Here is a 14840-nt window from a genome sequence, read left to right on the forward strand (position 1 = left end):
ACAATAATATATTCATATATTCAGGATGTGCTGGGAGGACTGAACAAACGCCTGCCAACTACTGTAGGTTTTTATCACTCAAGAAGAAAGCTTGGATTCTGACATGAACTTGTATATGCACAGACACAGACAGACAGACAGACAGACAGACACACAGACACACAGACAGACACACACACACACACACTCACACTTGCCGCCATTGAAAAGGAAGAAACTAGAGCAGGTACACTTTAGCTCATTGTTTTGGATTAAAAGAAAAATACGTGTCAGTATGTGATGTTGGTATACATGTAGCCTCATATAATTGTACTTATTGTACAGATTGCATCTATTTCATTTTTTTTAAGATACAGAAATTCGACTCATATTTGTCAAACAAGAGAAACTGCCCTCCTATCAACCTGTTCTTCATTTCAATCAATCTTTGAACTAAACTACTAACAGTTGTTTCCATGTTAGATGGAAGCCTATTGGTCAGAAAGTGTGACATTTACAGATGTTTCTGGAGAATGGGTATATAGTCTAAGAACTTGGTGTAATTCGGTTAACAAAGCCTTTGCCCTGTAAATGACCAACTAAGACTTTAACTCAAAAGATTGTGTCTGGAGTAGAAACGGAGACAAAAGGTAGCTGCCACTCAGGAGAGAGGAAAGAGAAAAGAGAGACAGAAAAAGAAAATCTGCATCCGTTAGAGGCTTCGACTGACGAAAATAACCTTACCAGTTATTATTTCTGATGTTGCATTTCATTGTTTTCATTATAGAGCCTAATAGGTGAGCGTTCAAATAGCGACAAGTCATTGTACTTCACTCTCCTGGACAATTATGTCAAATGTATTATGCCAAATGGAAATCCAAATGTATTTATCATCCACTCCCATGAGTGAGTCACTGTTTGTGTGTAGTCTGTGAGGTAATGTGTGTTTCCGGTGTGTTGTACCGTGTATTGCTATTTGGAATAGCGGATGTCCGCCATGCCGGTAAATACTGTAAAGTAATGCAGTGCTGACAGATTGTGGTTAATTTAATCTCATATATGGACAGTCCATATACACACACACACACACACACACACACATATACACCATACACACACACACACACGCACACACACACTTTCAAAGGCAATACATCAACATAATGCCCCATGAACTGCTCCCATGTCTCAGTGATGACCTATTTATGGGACTTTCCCCCATTGAATACAGTATTCATCATGATGGATATTTATATCACTGGTGCATGTGTTCTCATAAACACAAGCAAAGCCCTTATGAGTCAATAGCATGTCTGCGCTATGAGCATGCCCTGAAATATTAATGGGAGATGAACAACAGTGATGCAGGGGGGCTGTATGTGTATTTTTAGCATGACAGCTTGGCATGACAACCCATGCTTCTAGTGTTGAAGCATGCAGAGTTCCACTGTCACATACTATACTAGCATGCAGTTCAGTCAGTCTATCTCTGGTGTGCCAAGCCTTTTGGTGTTGCTTACACTCCTTCGCCTATACCAATGCTGTAAATGACCATCGGAGTTGCCACCTTTCCATTGGGCAGGATGAGATGCATGTCTATATGTGTATGCTGTTGTTGTGTGGTACAACACAACATACTGTGGGTCTATGGGCAGACTAGCACCATTTGTGTCGTTGACACCTTTTGTAGTTGTTTAACCCCTAACTCCTTCCACCCCACTCATAAAAGGGCATTCACATGATTAGCGCAAAAATAGCATTGTGCCGGGTTAGCCATTGTTTTCCAATGGAGGACACGGCTGCGCTTCCTAATTAGCTGTTTCCTAAGTGGCAGCGCAAATGACCTCTGGCCGCAAGCTGCGCTGTACCTTGCGTTGAGCGCAGCGCATGCCGCTTACCATGGGAATGGCCTCGAATTCATAGTTATGAGGTCAGCATGCCTGTTCTTACCACTGTCCTACAATAGACATGCTGTAGTATCACGAGTGGATTTACACTGTGTTTATATATGACCACATGCCTTATTTTTCCAGACGCTGAAGCACTATAGACTGACAGTATTACATCTGGCACGGATTCAACTATCTCTCATCTCCCCACAGCTACTTTATAAGCAAAAGTAACAATGAATTATTCAAATTAGAACGCCTGGAAATTGTTGATAGGCTATTTTTAGACCGGCATCTGATTGGTTGCCAAAAGCTGTGGGTTTAAAAGGGTTCCCCAAGCGAGCCTGCTGTCATGTCACGGCACCATGTATAATGAAGACGGGAGGGAGGAAGAGAGTGGGAGAGGGAGAGAGAGAATAGTAAATATCTCTGTCATGTGGAAAGGTTTTTTTTTTTGTCTTTCTTTGTCTGATTATCTGAGCTGAGGTTGACTGAACCCCTGTTCTATTTTAATCCAGACTGTTTAAATCCATCTCAGGTCCATTTTTAGATCCAGTGCTCAATTAGAGAGAAAAACAACCAAATACAATGCTGGACATACAACCCATCCATTTCCATTGTGACCACCCTGGCTATTATTTTGTCGTCTGTGAACACAGAAATCCCCCTATCCATTGTGCTAAGGGAGTGGAGAGGGGGAAACCCTTTTCCCTGCCAAAAAAATATAGCCATTCATTTTGCTCTTTCAGCCTTCTCCGCCTCCCTTTTCCATTCCCTCTCTCTTTCTCGACACCCTCGTTTCGCCATCTCGAGCTGTCAAAAAAAAGGTGCTTGTTACCATGGCGCCACTTGATCAAGATAGAAGTGCAGACTTCGGTGTGTGACAATAGCAAGCTTTTTTTGTTGGCAATAACACACACACACACACACACACGCACACGCATGCACGCACACGCACATACACACACACACATACACAAAGGCTTTTGTTTGGTGACTTCATTGGAACATGGGGCAATTCATTACAGTAGCTGTCTGCCTCTGTTTCCCCACATGGATAATATTCCCCAGAAGTATGTCATCATCTCCACCAACCCCCCAGGCATTTGCATTGTTATCCAAAAAAAAAAAGCATTCACAAGTGTCTCTGAAGAATATGGCTGGTTAATGATACCCCTGTTTTAACGTGGGTCATTAAATTAATCACTCAAGTAACTACAGTACAAGATGTAGGTCGTAACTGCTGTTATAGGCACAAGGGAAATTGGATGTGATGACACTGATGCAAATACAGCAGGCGTTATCAGTTTGTTTTCAGTATCAGGGTGTCTAGCGAGCTGCTATTTATCCCACTCTGGATTTGTTATCCCCTGTCTTAACACATTCAGATGCTGGCAGGAGCACAACTGTAAGTGTAGCTAGAACCACACAGACGAATGACTAGCATGGTCCCTGAGCCACAGACCGATCTGCCTGGGGTCTCTGCTGGAACATTTTTACTGTGTGTGTGTGCGTGTGTTTGTGTGTGCGTGTGTGCGTGCGTGTGTGTGTGCGTGCACGCCCCTGCCTGAGTGTGTACGTGTGTGTACTTACAGCACATACGTGTATTGCATGTAGTGGGTATGCTTTTGCGGGGGCATGTGTACGTGCATCTTATCCAAAACTCCCAATCCTCACGTCCTGAATCCTGAATGAGACTCCATTATAACAGGGCATCCATGTGGAAATTCAATGGCTGTCTAACCACTTGCTGTGTCGGAACCTCCAGGATCCCCTCCGCGTGATGATGTCACAGAGGCTCAGGGTTAGGTGGGGCATTGGGCCAAGACAGCATGGAGGAGGCTCAGGCTCCTCATGGGTGGAGAAGATCTCTCTCTATCTATACTGTCAAGCAGATGGTGGGTGTCCAGAGGAGGTAGGAGTAACTGGCCTTCTGATTGGTTGCTTCTGTCAGGGCTGTTGTTGTTGAAAAGGATTTCAGGGGAGTGGTTGACTGAGATTTCTACAATGGAAGAATGCCAACGTTAGCCTAGTTTACTGTGCCAGCAGCAGTTGAATGCATGTGTGTAGAATTGGAGCCAAAATTGACACTTTGTTTTCATCTTTCAGCAACAGACTGGTCTTGTATTTATTGTCACTGAGATTAAACAGTGCTTCACTCCCTGTAAAGCTATGCTAAACAGCAAAACATTAAACATGTTTACATTCAGCAATGAAAATGGCCTCAGACATATCAAACTTATCTTCTCTATTACGCTTCTGCCTCTATATTTTTGCAGTTTAATGCGAGCCCTAAGATCTCCCTCTCACCCACTCTTTGTGCTAGTAATCATGGTATCAGTTACGCTTTGAGTTCAGTTGCATAGCTCCAGTGTCAGTAGTACGCTGGACTGGCTCTCAGCGTTCTCGTCAAAGTGGTTAACCTAATCTGTGGGGAGATCGTCAGATCGAACTGTGTTGTCTGGAATTTTCCTCATGTCTCTGCTGTGATCCGTGCACATGCATAGCTCTGAGCCCGTGGTGGCGGAGGCGCCTGGGTAAAGTGATGTGATTTATCTTATAAAGAGGGCCCCGTCTTTTCTGCTGTGCCTGCGATTGCTTCTCATCAAATGTTTGGGTTGGCTGATGGGGACTCTGATTGGATCAGATCCCCGTGGAGGACGTGAGAGGGGCAGAACAATTTTTACAGTGTGGGGGAGCGTTAAGGCTAAATTATGCATTGCCCCCGAACATTCACCATTGAGGGACGCACGTCCTTTACTCAGCTGAAAAGTGGGATTTATGGAAGCGTGTCTATAAACATGCTTGGACTCCCAAAACACATTTGATGTGTGTGTGTGTGTTTGTGTGTGTGTTTGTGTGTGTGTGTGTGTGTGTGTGTGGTATCCCATCTCCATATATGACATGATTCAGTTGTCACAGGCTTGGGGGATCGGGGGGGGGGGGTTCTAGACAGGCATGTTTTATTCAGACGATACAGTAAATCCAATCCCTCTGAATGCCGTGTGCATGCGTGTGCGAGACAATTACATCATAGCGACAGTTGTCATTATTCTGCACAGCATCCTACATGGAGAGGAAGCAGCATAGGCAGTTATATTGTTTTGTGTGCAGGAGGATGGTGAGAAAGAGAGAGAGATTGTGAGGGAGGGGGAGGGAGGGAGGGAGGGGGGGTTATGGAGGCTGGGACCAATATACCATCCAATATTTGTTTTAGAAAGGCTGTTAATTTTTAGGGCTCAATATATCTTTGTGTGAGCAGGTGTGTGTGAGCCTACACTGCACAAGCACAAACAGGTATGGTGCAGTAAAATAAAGTTAGTAAAAATGTAACCTCTTGTGGGAGCTCCGAAAGGAACTTCAGCGCAATGCATTTCTCTCTTGCCAGACTCCAAAATGTTAAATGTTTTATTGAGCAATTTCACATTTAATGTTCTGTCGCTGTCTTGAATATGCACTGAGTTTATACATTCATTATTGAATTGCTAGAACTCTAGCTCTGTAAAATGAATGTTGAACTGTTCCTTCGTGAAATCACAATTCACAGGCATTGATGTTTGCTTTCACTGAGTTGCCTGCTGGAACTTAAGAAGCCTTTCTGGAACTTAATAAAAGGTGAATATAATCAAGTTACACATGGAAAAGACAGAGGCACATGTATAATACATGGTAGGACTGCATGCTACAGTACCAGCGCTGTGGTGATTTCACAGATACATAAGAGTTGGGTGACCCACATAGTGCAATGATATTTTGAGACTGCATGAGTCATCCAATCCAAAACAAGCGAGAGTGTGAAACGAGTTCCTTGCAGTTCTGGGAGGAGTGAACAGATGGAGGTGGGCAAAGAGTAAATTGTACACCTGTGGAGCCAGCTCTGTCAACACATGTACATGCACACATATACACACACACACAGACACACAGGCATACACACACACACACACACACACACACACGCACACACACATGAGCACACACACCTGGGTCGGACAGTCTGAAATACCTGCTGCTGCAGAAATACATTTATTTGATAGCAATCAGACTGACTGTTTTGAACTTAATTGATAGCAAAGCACTGCGTTGAAATATTTGTTTGTAAATTCCATGTTCATTATCATATTCTTACCACTGTATGTCAAGTGACAATAGGCCCTATGCAGTTATACTGTAAGCCAAAGTTTACATGTATATGAATACTTTACATATTGGAATACTTTAAAATGTAACGCCCCTCACCAATTCCATGTTCCATGTTAGTAATAAACGTCTTTATTTGGAGGAATGCACATCACAGTCTCTACCTCTCACCTTCACTTGTAGACATAATATTGCCTTTATTGTGTATTCCCAGAGGGCCAGTTGGTATGGGGTCCACGCGTCACTCTGTCTCGGAGTATACAAGGCTTTCCAATAGGAGCCATCACAGTGAAATCTAGATCAGTCACCATGCTACATCCCTGTCCTCTGTCGCTTCTATTCACAAAGGGGTGTGGCTGGTAATTGAGACCCATGGGTTAATAAATCAGACCCACGGGAGCTATATAGCCTTTCCCTGCCCGCCTTTCTTGTGTTCCTTGTTATGTGAGAACACATACAACTGTCTCACTCTTACATGTTTACTCTGATTTAGGAGTGTGATAACCTGTCAATTCAAGCCAAAGTAAAAAAAACTATAATATCCAACTGGGTCTTTCACCATGACACACACAAATACATATATCTGATCAAATGCTCTTCCTCCAAAGACTGATATAAGCTGATATAAGCGGTAGATTTGAGACATGGGAAGGAGGAGAGTCTTTCGGAATTCAGCTAGTTAAGACTCTGGCACAGAGATAGGTAGGGATGCTAATTACAGAAGATTCACTATGGCTCAGTGCCAGCTGCTGTTAAAAAGGTGACTCATCATACTCCCTGCTTTAGGAATCACTCCCGTTCTCTCCTTAACATTCAGTGCATCGTCCACATCTTGGTAAAAACCCAGTGTGTTGAATTATTTAGTGTTTTTTCATGATCAAATGTAGTGAAATATGTGGTTGGCCACATGTTCTTTTACCCACAGGGAAAATATGTCAAATCAATACCTAGTTTTCATTGATGGGGCTTTGAGTTGTCATCAAATGTGAATTCAATAGAAACCCAACCAAACCTTGAAACTTCTTTGATGTTTTTGGTTTGAAACTGGGTGAAGTTCAAATGAAAACTGTATGTTAATAACCTCTTTCAAATCCAATAAAAAAAAACAATGTTGCATCGTGATTACATTGATTGAAGTATGACGAAATAACATGGAAACAATGTCAACTCTTATGCCATGCTTGTTGAGTAAATATAATGTCATGAAAATATACATCAAGCTGTTTGCTCCTATAGTTGTTACCTTTCACTTCAACTGAAATATATGAATTGAATAATTATAATAATAAAGTAAAGGTGCAATTCCCCTATGCCAATAGGCTCAGTTTAATGGGGACGTGTGTCAACAAGGTATCAAGGGTCAATATGTGAACTGATGTTGATACAGACAGGTAGTCACAGCTGAGAGGTCATCAGACAGTCTGTTGCCCAATATTGTGTAGGAGGATTCCATAGAATCTGTTGCCCAATATTGTGCAGGAGGATTCCATAGAAATACATCAGGAACAATCCATAGATAAAGCTGTGAATGACTGTGATTGTGCAGGGATTTTTCACAGCCTGTTTAACAACCCACTGTGGTCTCTAACCCCCACGAGGATGGCAGCTTATTCACTCTAACGAACAAGGGGAGTTACAGTAAATGGGATCAGAGTAGCTGGTGTACTGGTAAACCTTATCACATATAAAAACAAACACAGGCTGTACCATTGATAATACATCGGCTTTGTGGTAACGCACTGTCCTCCTAAGGCCTGTTTAAGTCAATGAGTGTGCCAGTCAGCTGGTCCGACTGTATTGAGACTGCCAGGCCACATCCCAGTGAGGCACTGGGTGAATGTGTGTTTGTTTATTGCTCCTGCTAATAGATTGCACACTCTCTGGAGTCCGTTCTGTTTGATGAAGGGGATGTTAATTAACGTTGCTATGGTTCTCTCTCTCTTTCTCACACACTCTCTCCCTCTCTTTCCCTCTGTCATTCTCTGTGTTGACTGAATAAATTACTATGTAGGTGATGTATGCTGGTTTAACGTATTGTGTTGTTTGTATTGCAATGGCCCCAGAGACTGGCTCTGACATTAATTGTCTCTTTCTTTCCCTTTTTCTCTCTCTCCCACCCCTTTTTCTCTTTCTCCCTCCTCGCCTCTCCTCCAGTTCGTGGCCTTCGCCTCCTTGTTCTTCATCCTGGTGTCCATCACCACCTTCTGTCTCGAGACCCATGAGGCATTCAACACCATCATCAACAAGACAGAGGCGGTGCACAATGATAGCATGCCGGACCTGGGCCCGCAGTATGAGATTGAGACTGACCCGGCACTCACCTACGTGGAGGGAGTCTGCGTTCTCTGGTTCACCATCGAGTTCATGGTGCGTGTCATCTTCAGCCCGGACAAGAAGGAGTTTGTCAAAAGCCTACTAAACATCATCGACTTTGTGGCCATCCTGCCGTTTTACCTGGAGGTGGGCCTGAGCGGGTTGTCATCTAAAGCGGCCAAGGACGTGTTGGGTTTCCTTAGGGTAGTGCGTTTCGTCCGGATCCTGCGTATTTTCAAGCTGACACGCCACTTTGTGGGACTGAGGGTGCTGGGCCACACACTGCGCGCCAGCACCAATGAGTTCTTCCTCCTCATCATCTTCCTCGCCCTGGGAGTCCTCATCTTCGCCACCATGATCTACTACGCGGAGCGCATCGGCGCCAACCCCAATGACCCCACGGCCAGTGACCACACCATGTTCAAGAACATCCCCATCGGTTTCTGGTGGGCCGTGGTCACCATGACCACGCTGGGCTATGGTGACATGTACCCTAAGACATGGTCGGGCATGCTGGTGGGCGCACTGTGCGCCCTGGCGGGGGTACTGACGATAGCCATGCCCGTGCCCGTCATCGTCAATAACTTTGGGATGTACTACTCGCTGGCCATGGCCAAGCAGAAGCTGCCCAAGAAGAGGAAGAAGCATATCCCCCAGGCTGTGCTGGGGGGCTCCCCCACCTGCTGCAAGGCCGACCTGAACACTACCTGCAACAGCACCCAGGGGGACCTCTGCCATGTTAAGGGGAGCAGGGTACTAGAGCGCAACAGATCAGGTGAGACCGCCGGGGGTAGAGGACTCACACCTCTATACTGTACCTGCAGGAGGGAAATCAGCAGGGAAAGGGTTATTCATGTACGGTATTGACAGCAGCCAAGGGCAGGGGGAATCTATAGGCAATCTCACATCAGGTGGAAAATTGTGGCCATTTGACAGATCCACCTTGGGAAGTAGAAATGGCTCTCCCCTTGAGAGCCACCACTGTCGCTGCTGCCCCATAAAAGATTGAGAACTTTTGCCTCGCAGCCATTCTCTGGTTGCCATGGAGATAAGCGAGTGATGCAAAAGGAATTAAGAGTTGGAGATGAGTATGACTGCTGTGAAATATTTATTTTCTGATAATATTTTTGGCCAAAAAGGGAATGGTCTTTGATGGTTAGGGTTTTAAAGTAGTGACTGTTCATTTGTGTTTTCACTGTAGGTGGCTGTTCTTTCCCTGCAGGGTTTCATCCATAATTCACCCTGACACATCTGATATTGATGGAAATTAGTGTCGACCCTGGGGTTCTTGCTTTCTTTAAATTATAATACAGAAATTCCTCAGGGTATGCACATGCTCTGAATTCTTTGCAATCTATTGCTTTATTAGATATGAATAAGAGCGGAATTTAACGAGAGCGAAACGAACCACGCTTTAAATGTATTCAAATATACATGTAGATTAAATCTGTTGAGAACCTAGTCTGGTTTATTTTGCGGTCATTTGAATTGCATGTTTGAAATGCACAAACCAGAACAATAGTTATTTACCCTTCACATACTGTGTGCATTTAGATGATGTGCTAAATTCTGAGCTATCATCTCACCCGTCATTTTAACCTGTATTTCATAAGTAGTGTTGATAAACTGCATGGCAAACTGTAGCTTTTTTCAACATAAGGTCATATACCAAAATCTCAGATTACTTGTGCACCTAATTCTGGCAATCCTATTCCGTGGCTGATACAAAGCATGGTGTGACTCATTCCATCCACACAAGGCTTGTCTATTTCACCTTTGACCCCCTCGCCCACTGTGCACTGGTCCTCGTGGCATTTGGCACGTGCTCTTGATGTGGGAGGCTGTTTGATGTTTGTCACGGCTCGACCCCTTGACCCTCCTTTCTCCACACCCTCACTCCCCTCCCCCAACCCCCACGACCCCCACTCCCACCTCCAGTTCTCTCTGCGGACTGCAGTGGAGGAAGTGACCTCACTATGTCCCCAGATGAGAGGGCCCCTATGCGTAGGTCCAGTACCCAGGAGCAGGACCGGAGAAGCGGAGGGACGTGCTTCCTATTGGCGGCCAGCGACTACACCTGCCCTGCTGATGGAGGGATTCGTAAAACAGGTACCTCCCCAACCCATAGAATAGTCATGCATGTGCATCAGGATACACCATCAGGGACCTGTCTATTCTCATGGCTTTGGATTGGTTTTGAATGGCGTGAAATGGTAATGAAATATGGCAGTCAATATCAGTAGAGGAAATGCTGCATTGTCAGATCCATCCATGTCATTAATCCATTAATCATTATTGCTTCATTATTCAATATTTTCTATTCTTTATTCACTATACATAATAAAACGAGTGACCCTATCGCCCTTATTCACGTCCAGTACCTCACCCCCTAGTAGTTGCATAACAACAAATGGATGATCCAGGAAATGTGTGCTCCCCGTTCTGCCCAGACAAGGGAAGGCAGACAGAGCTGCCTCGCCTGCTAATGTAACACAGCCTGAGGCGAGGGAAGGATGTTGCTGTGCCATAGTAATGTAGTGAGTCTTACGGAAAGGTCAGGCTGAGAGGCGACTCAGTCTGCCCACTATTGTGACCTGTGGTAAAGGCCATCATAGAGTTAGCATCTGCCACGCCAGACAGAGAGCAGACAGAGTGCGTGGTAAGCCTCCTTGCTGTGCTGCACACCCTGAAAGGAATGCTAAATGCCACAACTGGAACGTAGGCTAAACACCCCAATACACACCAAACGAACCCTACTGGATTGTAAACTAAAGCAATAGGATCACGGTCATATTAGAGCATGTTAGAGGTCCCGTCTTGATGTTTGTTTTAGATGTGCTGCTTGTGTTACGGTAGGAGATGTTACTCTGCATGCTGTAGTGTCTCAACCTTTTCTTCTGTGATATGAAAATGGCATTGATGTTGGAAAAAATAAATTAACTTTTAGGCCTAATGAATGCTTAGGCCTAGAGCGTCTTTAATGTCTTACTTCCTCAGCTTTATCTCTGCCATCTTGAGGCGGTAATGTTTTGTTAATCTACACTGTAATACGAGACTCTGTTAAGCCTTGGCTAATTGCCTCCTATCAGAAGTTAAATGCCTCTTTAGAAGGCAATCTAAATCTCATGCTTTTCATGGGTTTGCTAAAGGGTCTGACAGTCAACCCACTCCCCCAAAGGAGGCTGTGTGTGTAATTGTAGAGTAAAAGGGACGACTGCAGTTCTGTAGTTGTAGGGCTAATGTTGATTATAGAATGTATATAGTTTCCTTGGCATTTAAAACTAGCCAGGGTTATTATTGTACAATAGTTTATGAATTATTGAAGTGTTAAGTTTATGTGTTTAAGCTGATTATGCATGTACACATACAAACCCTTTCTGTAAGTTGCTCAGGGGTGGTTGTTCATGCTCTTAGCTGCCAGGTCCTCAATCAGCATAGTAGCCCTCTCTGCATGACACCTCACAGTCCCGTCCCCCCCTCCCCCCCATTGCTACAGCCCACGTGGGCCTGGAGATAGTCCACAAGTCATCCCTAGGGCCGGCTAGACCCGTACCCTCCACAGAGACATGCTTCATGGGCTATCTCACAGTGGGACCCATGGCGGCCAGGGTATCGCGGGGAGGCGGCGTCCAGCTGTGCCATCAGTCTCTGTTGTCTCAGTCGCGCCGTGCAGCAGCTCATGCATAAAACATGAGGGCCTTTCTAATCCCCACTACCTGTCGACACAGGCCAAGGCTGCCCTTTGTGCTGCCTGCTCGGCTGGTTCTGAAGCAGCTCCGGCCTCATTTGCGCTCCCCTTTTCAGTAAAACAAATAGAGATGTATCCGGTATGCTAATGATGCTACGTTTCCATTAGCCCTCTCTCTCTCTCTTCTGCCTCTGTGTTTATGCCAGCTGATTGGCATGCTCTGTTAACCGTCTGGCTGGTTTGGCGTTTGTTTATTTTACACTAAAGGCTGGTCATAAAATGACTACAACGGAGTTAAATAATGTACATCTAATTAGAGTATGCTACTTGTTGTGTCTTGACACACATCATTTGCCACGGTGGCCATATTAGGGTATTACAGTAGCAGTATTGTAATAATAGGTATTCCATTGTTATTTCAAGTCTTTATTCAGGCTGCAGACATTGAAAATTGCCTTAATTCAATCATTAGTGTTGGTAATTCAATCATTAGTATTGGTGAATCGCCATCATAATTACTGCCATCATTATTCTCATTAACATTGCTAATATATGTTTTAGTAATTTATGCTACATTTGCATGTACTGTATTTTTTTATGTTGGCTTGATTACATTGACTCATGTATAAACTCATGTTGGAACTTATGAATGAAAAGCTGTTTTTGCCAATGTATGCAAAACACTTGCCCATTAATTAGCAATTGAAATATGACAAATTTTTTTGAGATTATGCAAAATGATTATTTTAATTAATTCTGTGACAAAACATAGTAATGATGTCTTTCTGAGCCATTCATATTGTCATTGCTTCTGAGCAGTCACAAGTAGTAAAGAAAAGATTTCAAGTTTGTTTTAACTCAATTTAACATTTAACATATTCAGTGGAAAAGTTGACATTTGCCGTCTAACCTCTGTTGTCAGGAAGATGTGCATGCTCTCACCGTATGTACTGTTGCTCTGTCTCACTCCTGTCTCTTGTCTCGTCTCGGCTCACTTGGCTGGCTTGGACTTGGAACGTGACCGTGTGCCTGTGTGTGTTCATGTCCTGGTCCTGCATCACTCTCTCGCTCATCATCTGAAGGCTATGAGAAATCCAGAAGCTTAAACAACATATCGGGCATGGCTGGTAACGCCCTGGGGCTGTCTCCTGTGACCTCACCCTATGGCTCGCCCTGCCCACTGAGGCGTTCCCGCTCCCCCATCCCCTCCATCCTGTAAGACCCTGGTATCCATCTGAACCCCCCCCCCCACCACCACCACCAAATCCCCCAATAGAAGCCAGCTTCATAGGCATTAGCTCCTCATACTCCTATAGCACATATAGACATTGTGAATGGTGTTTTAGCTGTAGCTAATTAGCCACATTATAGACTAATGTTAGTGCTTTACGACTGCTTTGAACTGTAGATGTGGTGAGCACCCTAAAATAGCTTAGTTGTGCGTCACTTTGAATTACCATTAGTTCAGTATTGTACTTTAATATTGGCAATAAAAGGACTCTGAATGGTGGCTTTAAAAATAGTGGCCATGACATTTAATAAAGACGTATTCATAATCAGGGAGATTAGATGTTGCTATATTTAGACACTTTGAAAATGCGTGCTTCCAAAAAAACATAAGATGTCACTTCATTCGAACCTCACATGACTGTGGCTTTGTCTTTTTCTTTTTGTTTCGGGGGTGAGAGAGCGCGTCTCGGACTTGATTGTATTGATTCACACACACCCCTGTTGCTCTCACCTGCCTCCAGGCCTGGTCATATTTGCATGGATCATCCTGTGTCATTCATCGTCTGCAAGCAATGTGGCAAGAGAAAGAGAGAGAAAAACAAGGAGAGGAGAAGTTAAAACTGTGGGCCTGGGCCAGGGAACGTGCACTGGACTTGTCTGTCTGCATCATGCCATTGGCTTAACCAGCTGAGGACTGAACATAAAAACACTAAATGGAATGCGCACTGGTTTTGTTTTCTCTGCATGTGGGTTATGCTCGTCTGCTGCTACTTCAATCGGGTTTTTTTTTCTCTTTGTGTTGTTATTTGATTGACTGTCGCCATGTTTCCAAGCTAAAGTGTCTCCGGTTGTTTACTCACAGATAACTGCAAAGAGGTTGTCTTTACTGGTTTCACACAAGCAGAGGGCAGCGTTCTGTCTTAATGGCTGTGAGGAAGACACCGCCGTGTCGGAAAGGTAACATTGTCATACTGAATGGCATGTGAGCAAAACACTGATCCTCAGCTATTGGGGTTTTGTTTTGTTTTGGTGTGTGTGTGTGTGTGTGTGTGTGTGTGTGTGTGTGTGTGTGTGTGTGTGTGTGTGTGTGCAGAAGGGGGGTAATTCAACAGTTGTAGCCACAGAAATAAGACATCCACATCATGATGACTCATGGCTCTGTTGTTCACAAACTAACAAGCCCACATGCACACACACATACACACACACACACACACACACACACACACACACAACAATACAGGCACGCTCAGATTTGTTCTTCACAGAGCCTTGCCTAATACCCATACTTTACCACTAGTGTTCCCATTCCTGTGGGATATGTCTATTGTCTCCCAGACAGCATGCCCTTGATGCATTGTACATGCCACTAAATCTCCTCTCCAATCGACCAGACCATTTGTTTTATTAATAGCCAATCTATTAGCATTAGCCTATTCATTATTAATGATCATTTTTACGACACATATAACTTGTTGCAGATGCGTTAACAGGTGTGTGACAGAAGACATTGCCATTCAAGAACGTGCCTCACCCCATCTTATGTCTATACCAGTAGAAGTAAGGTTGCTAAGCAACTGGCACATAGTCAGATGCATCTT

At 44.2% G+C, this 14840-nt stretch overlaps 1 protein-coding gene across 5 annotated transcripts in view; it reads left to right on the plus strand.

Annotated features, from left to right (window-relative positions):
• kcnc2 (potassium voltage-gated channel, Shaw-related subfamily, member 2) overlaps positions 1–14163 on the plus strand; it is a gene marked incomplete at both ends in the record, with an annotated part of 37923 nt that extends 23760 nt beyond the window's left edge. Inside the window, 3 exons of one of the 5 annotated variants that reach the window (XM_083692145.1) lie at positions 8163–9096; positions 10260–10430; positions 14102–14163. In XM_083692145.1, the coding sequence (XP_083548271.1) occupies positions 8163–9096; positions 10260–10430; positions 14102–14163 (1167 nt within the window). Of the gene's footprint in view, positions 1–8162; positions 9112–10259; positions 10431–13091; positions 13229–14101 lie in introns of those variants that run through there. The other 4 variants (XM_083692143.1, XM_083692142.1, XM_083692144.1 and 1 more) reach the window with 4 other exon arrangements.
• Between the last annotated feature and the right edge of the window lie 677 nt (positions 14164–14840).

The sequence above is a fragment of the Argentina silus genome, assembly GCF_951799395.1.
Source record: "Argentina silus genome assembly, chromosome: 20".
In the NCBI taxonomy this organism is placed as follows: Eukaryota; Metazoa; Chordata; class Actinopteri; order Argentiniformes; family Argentinidae; genus Argentina; species Argentina silus.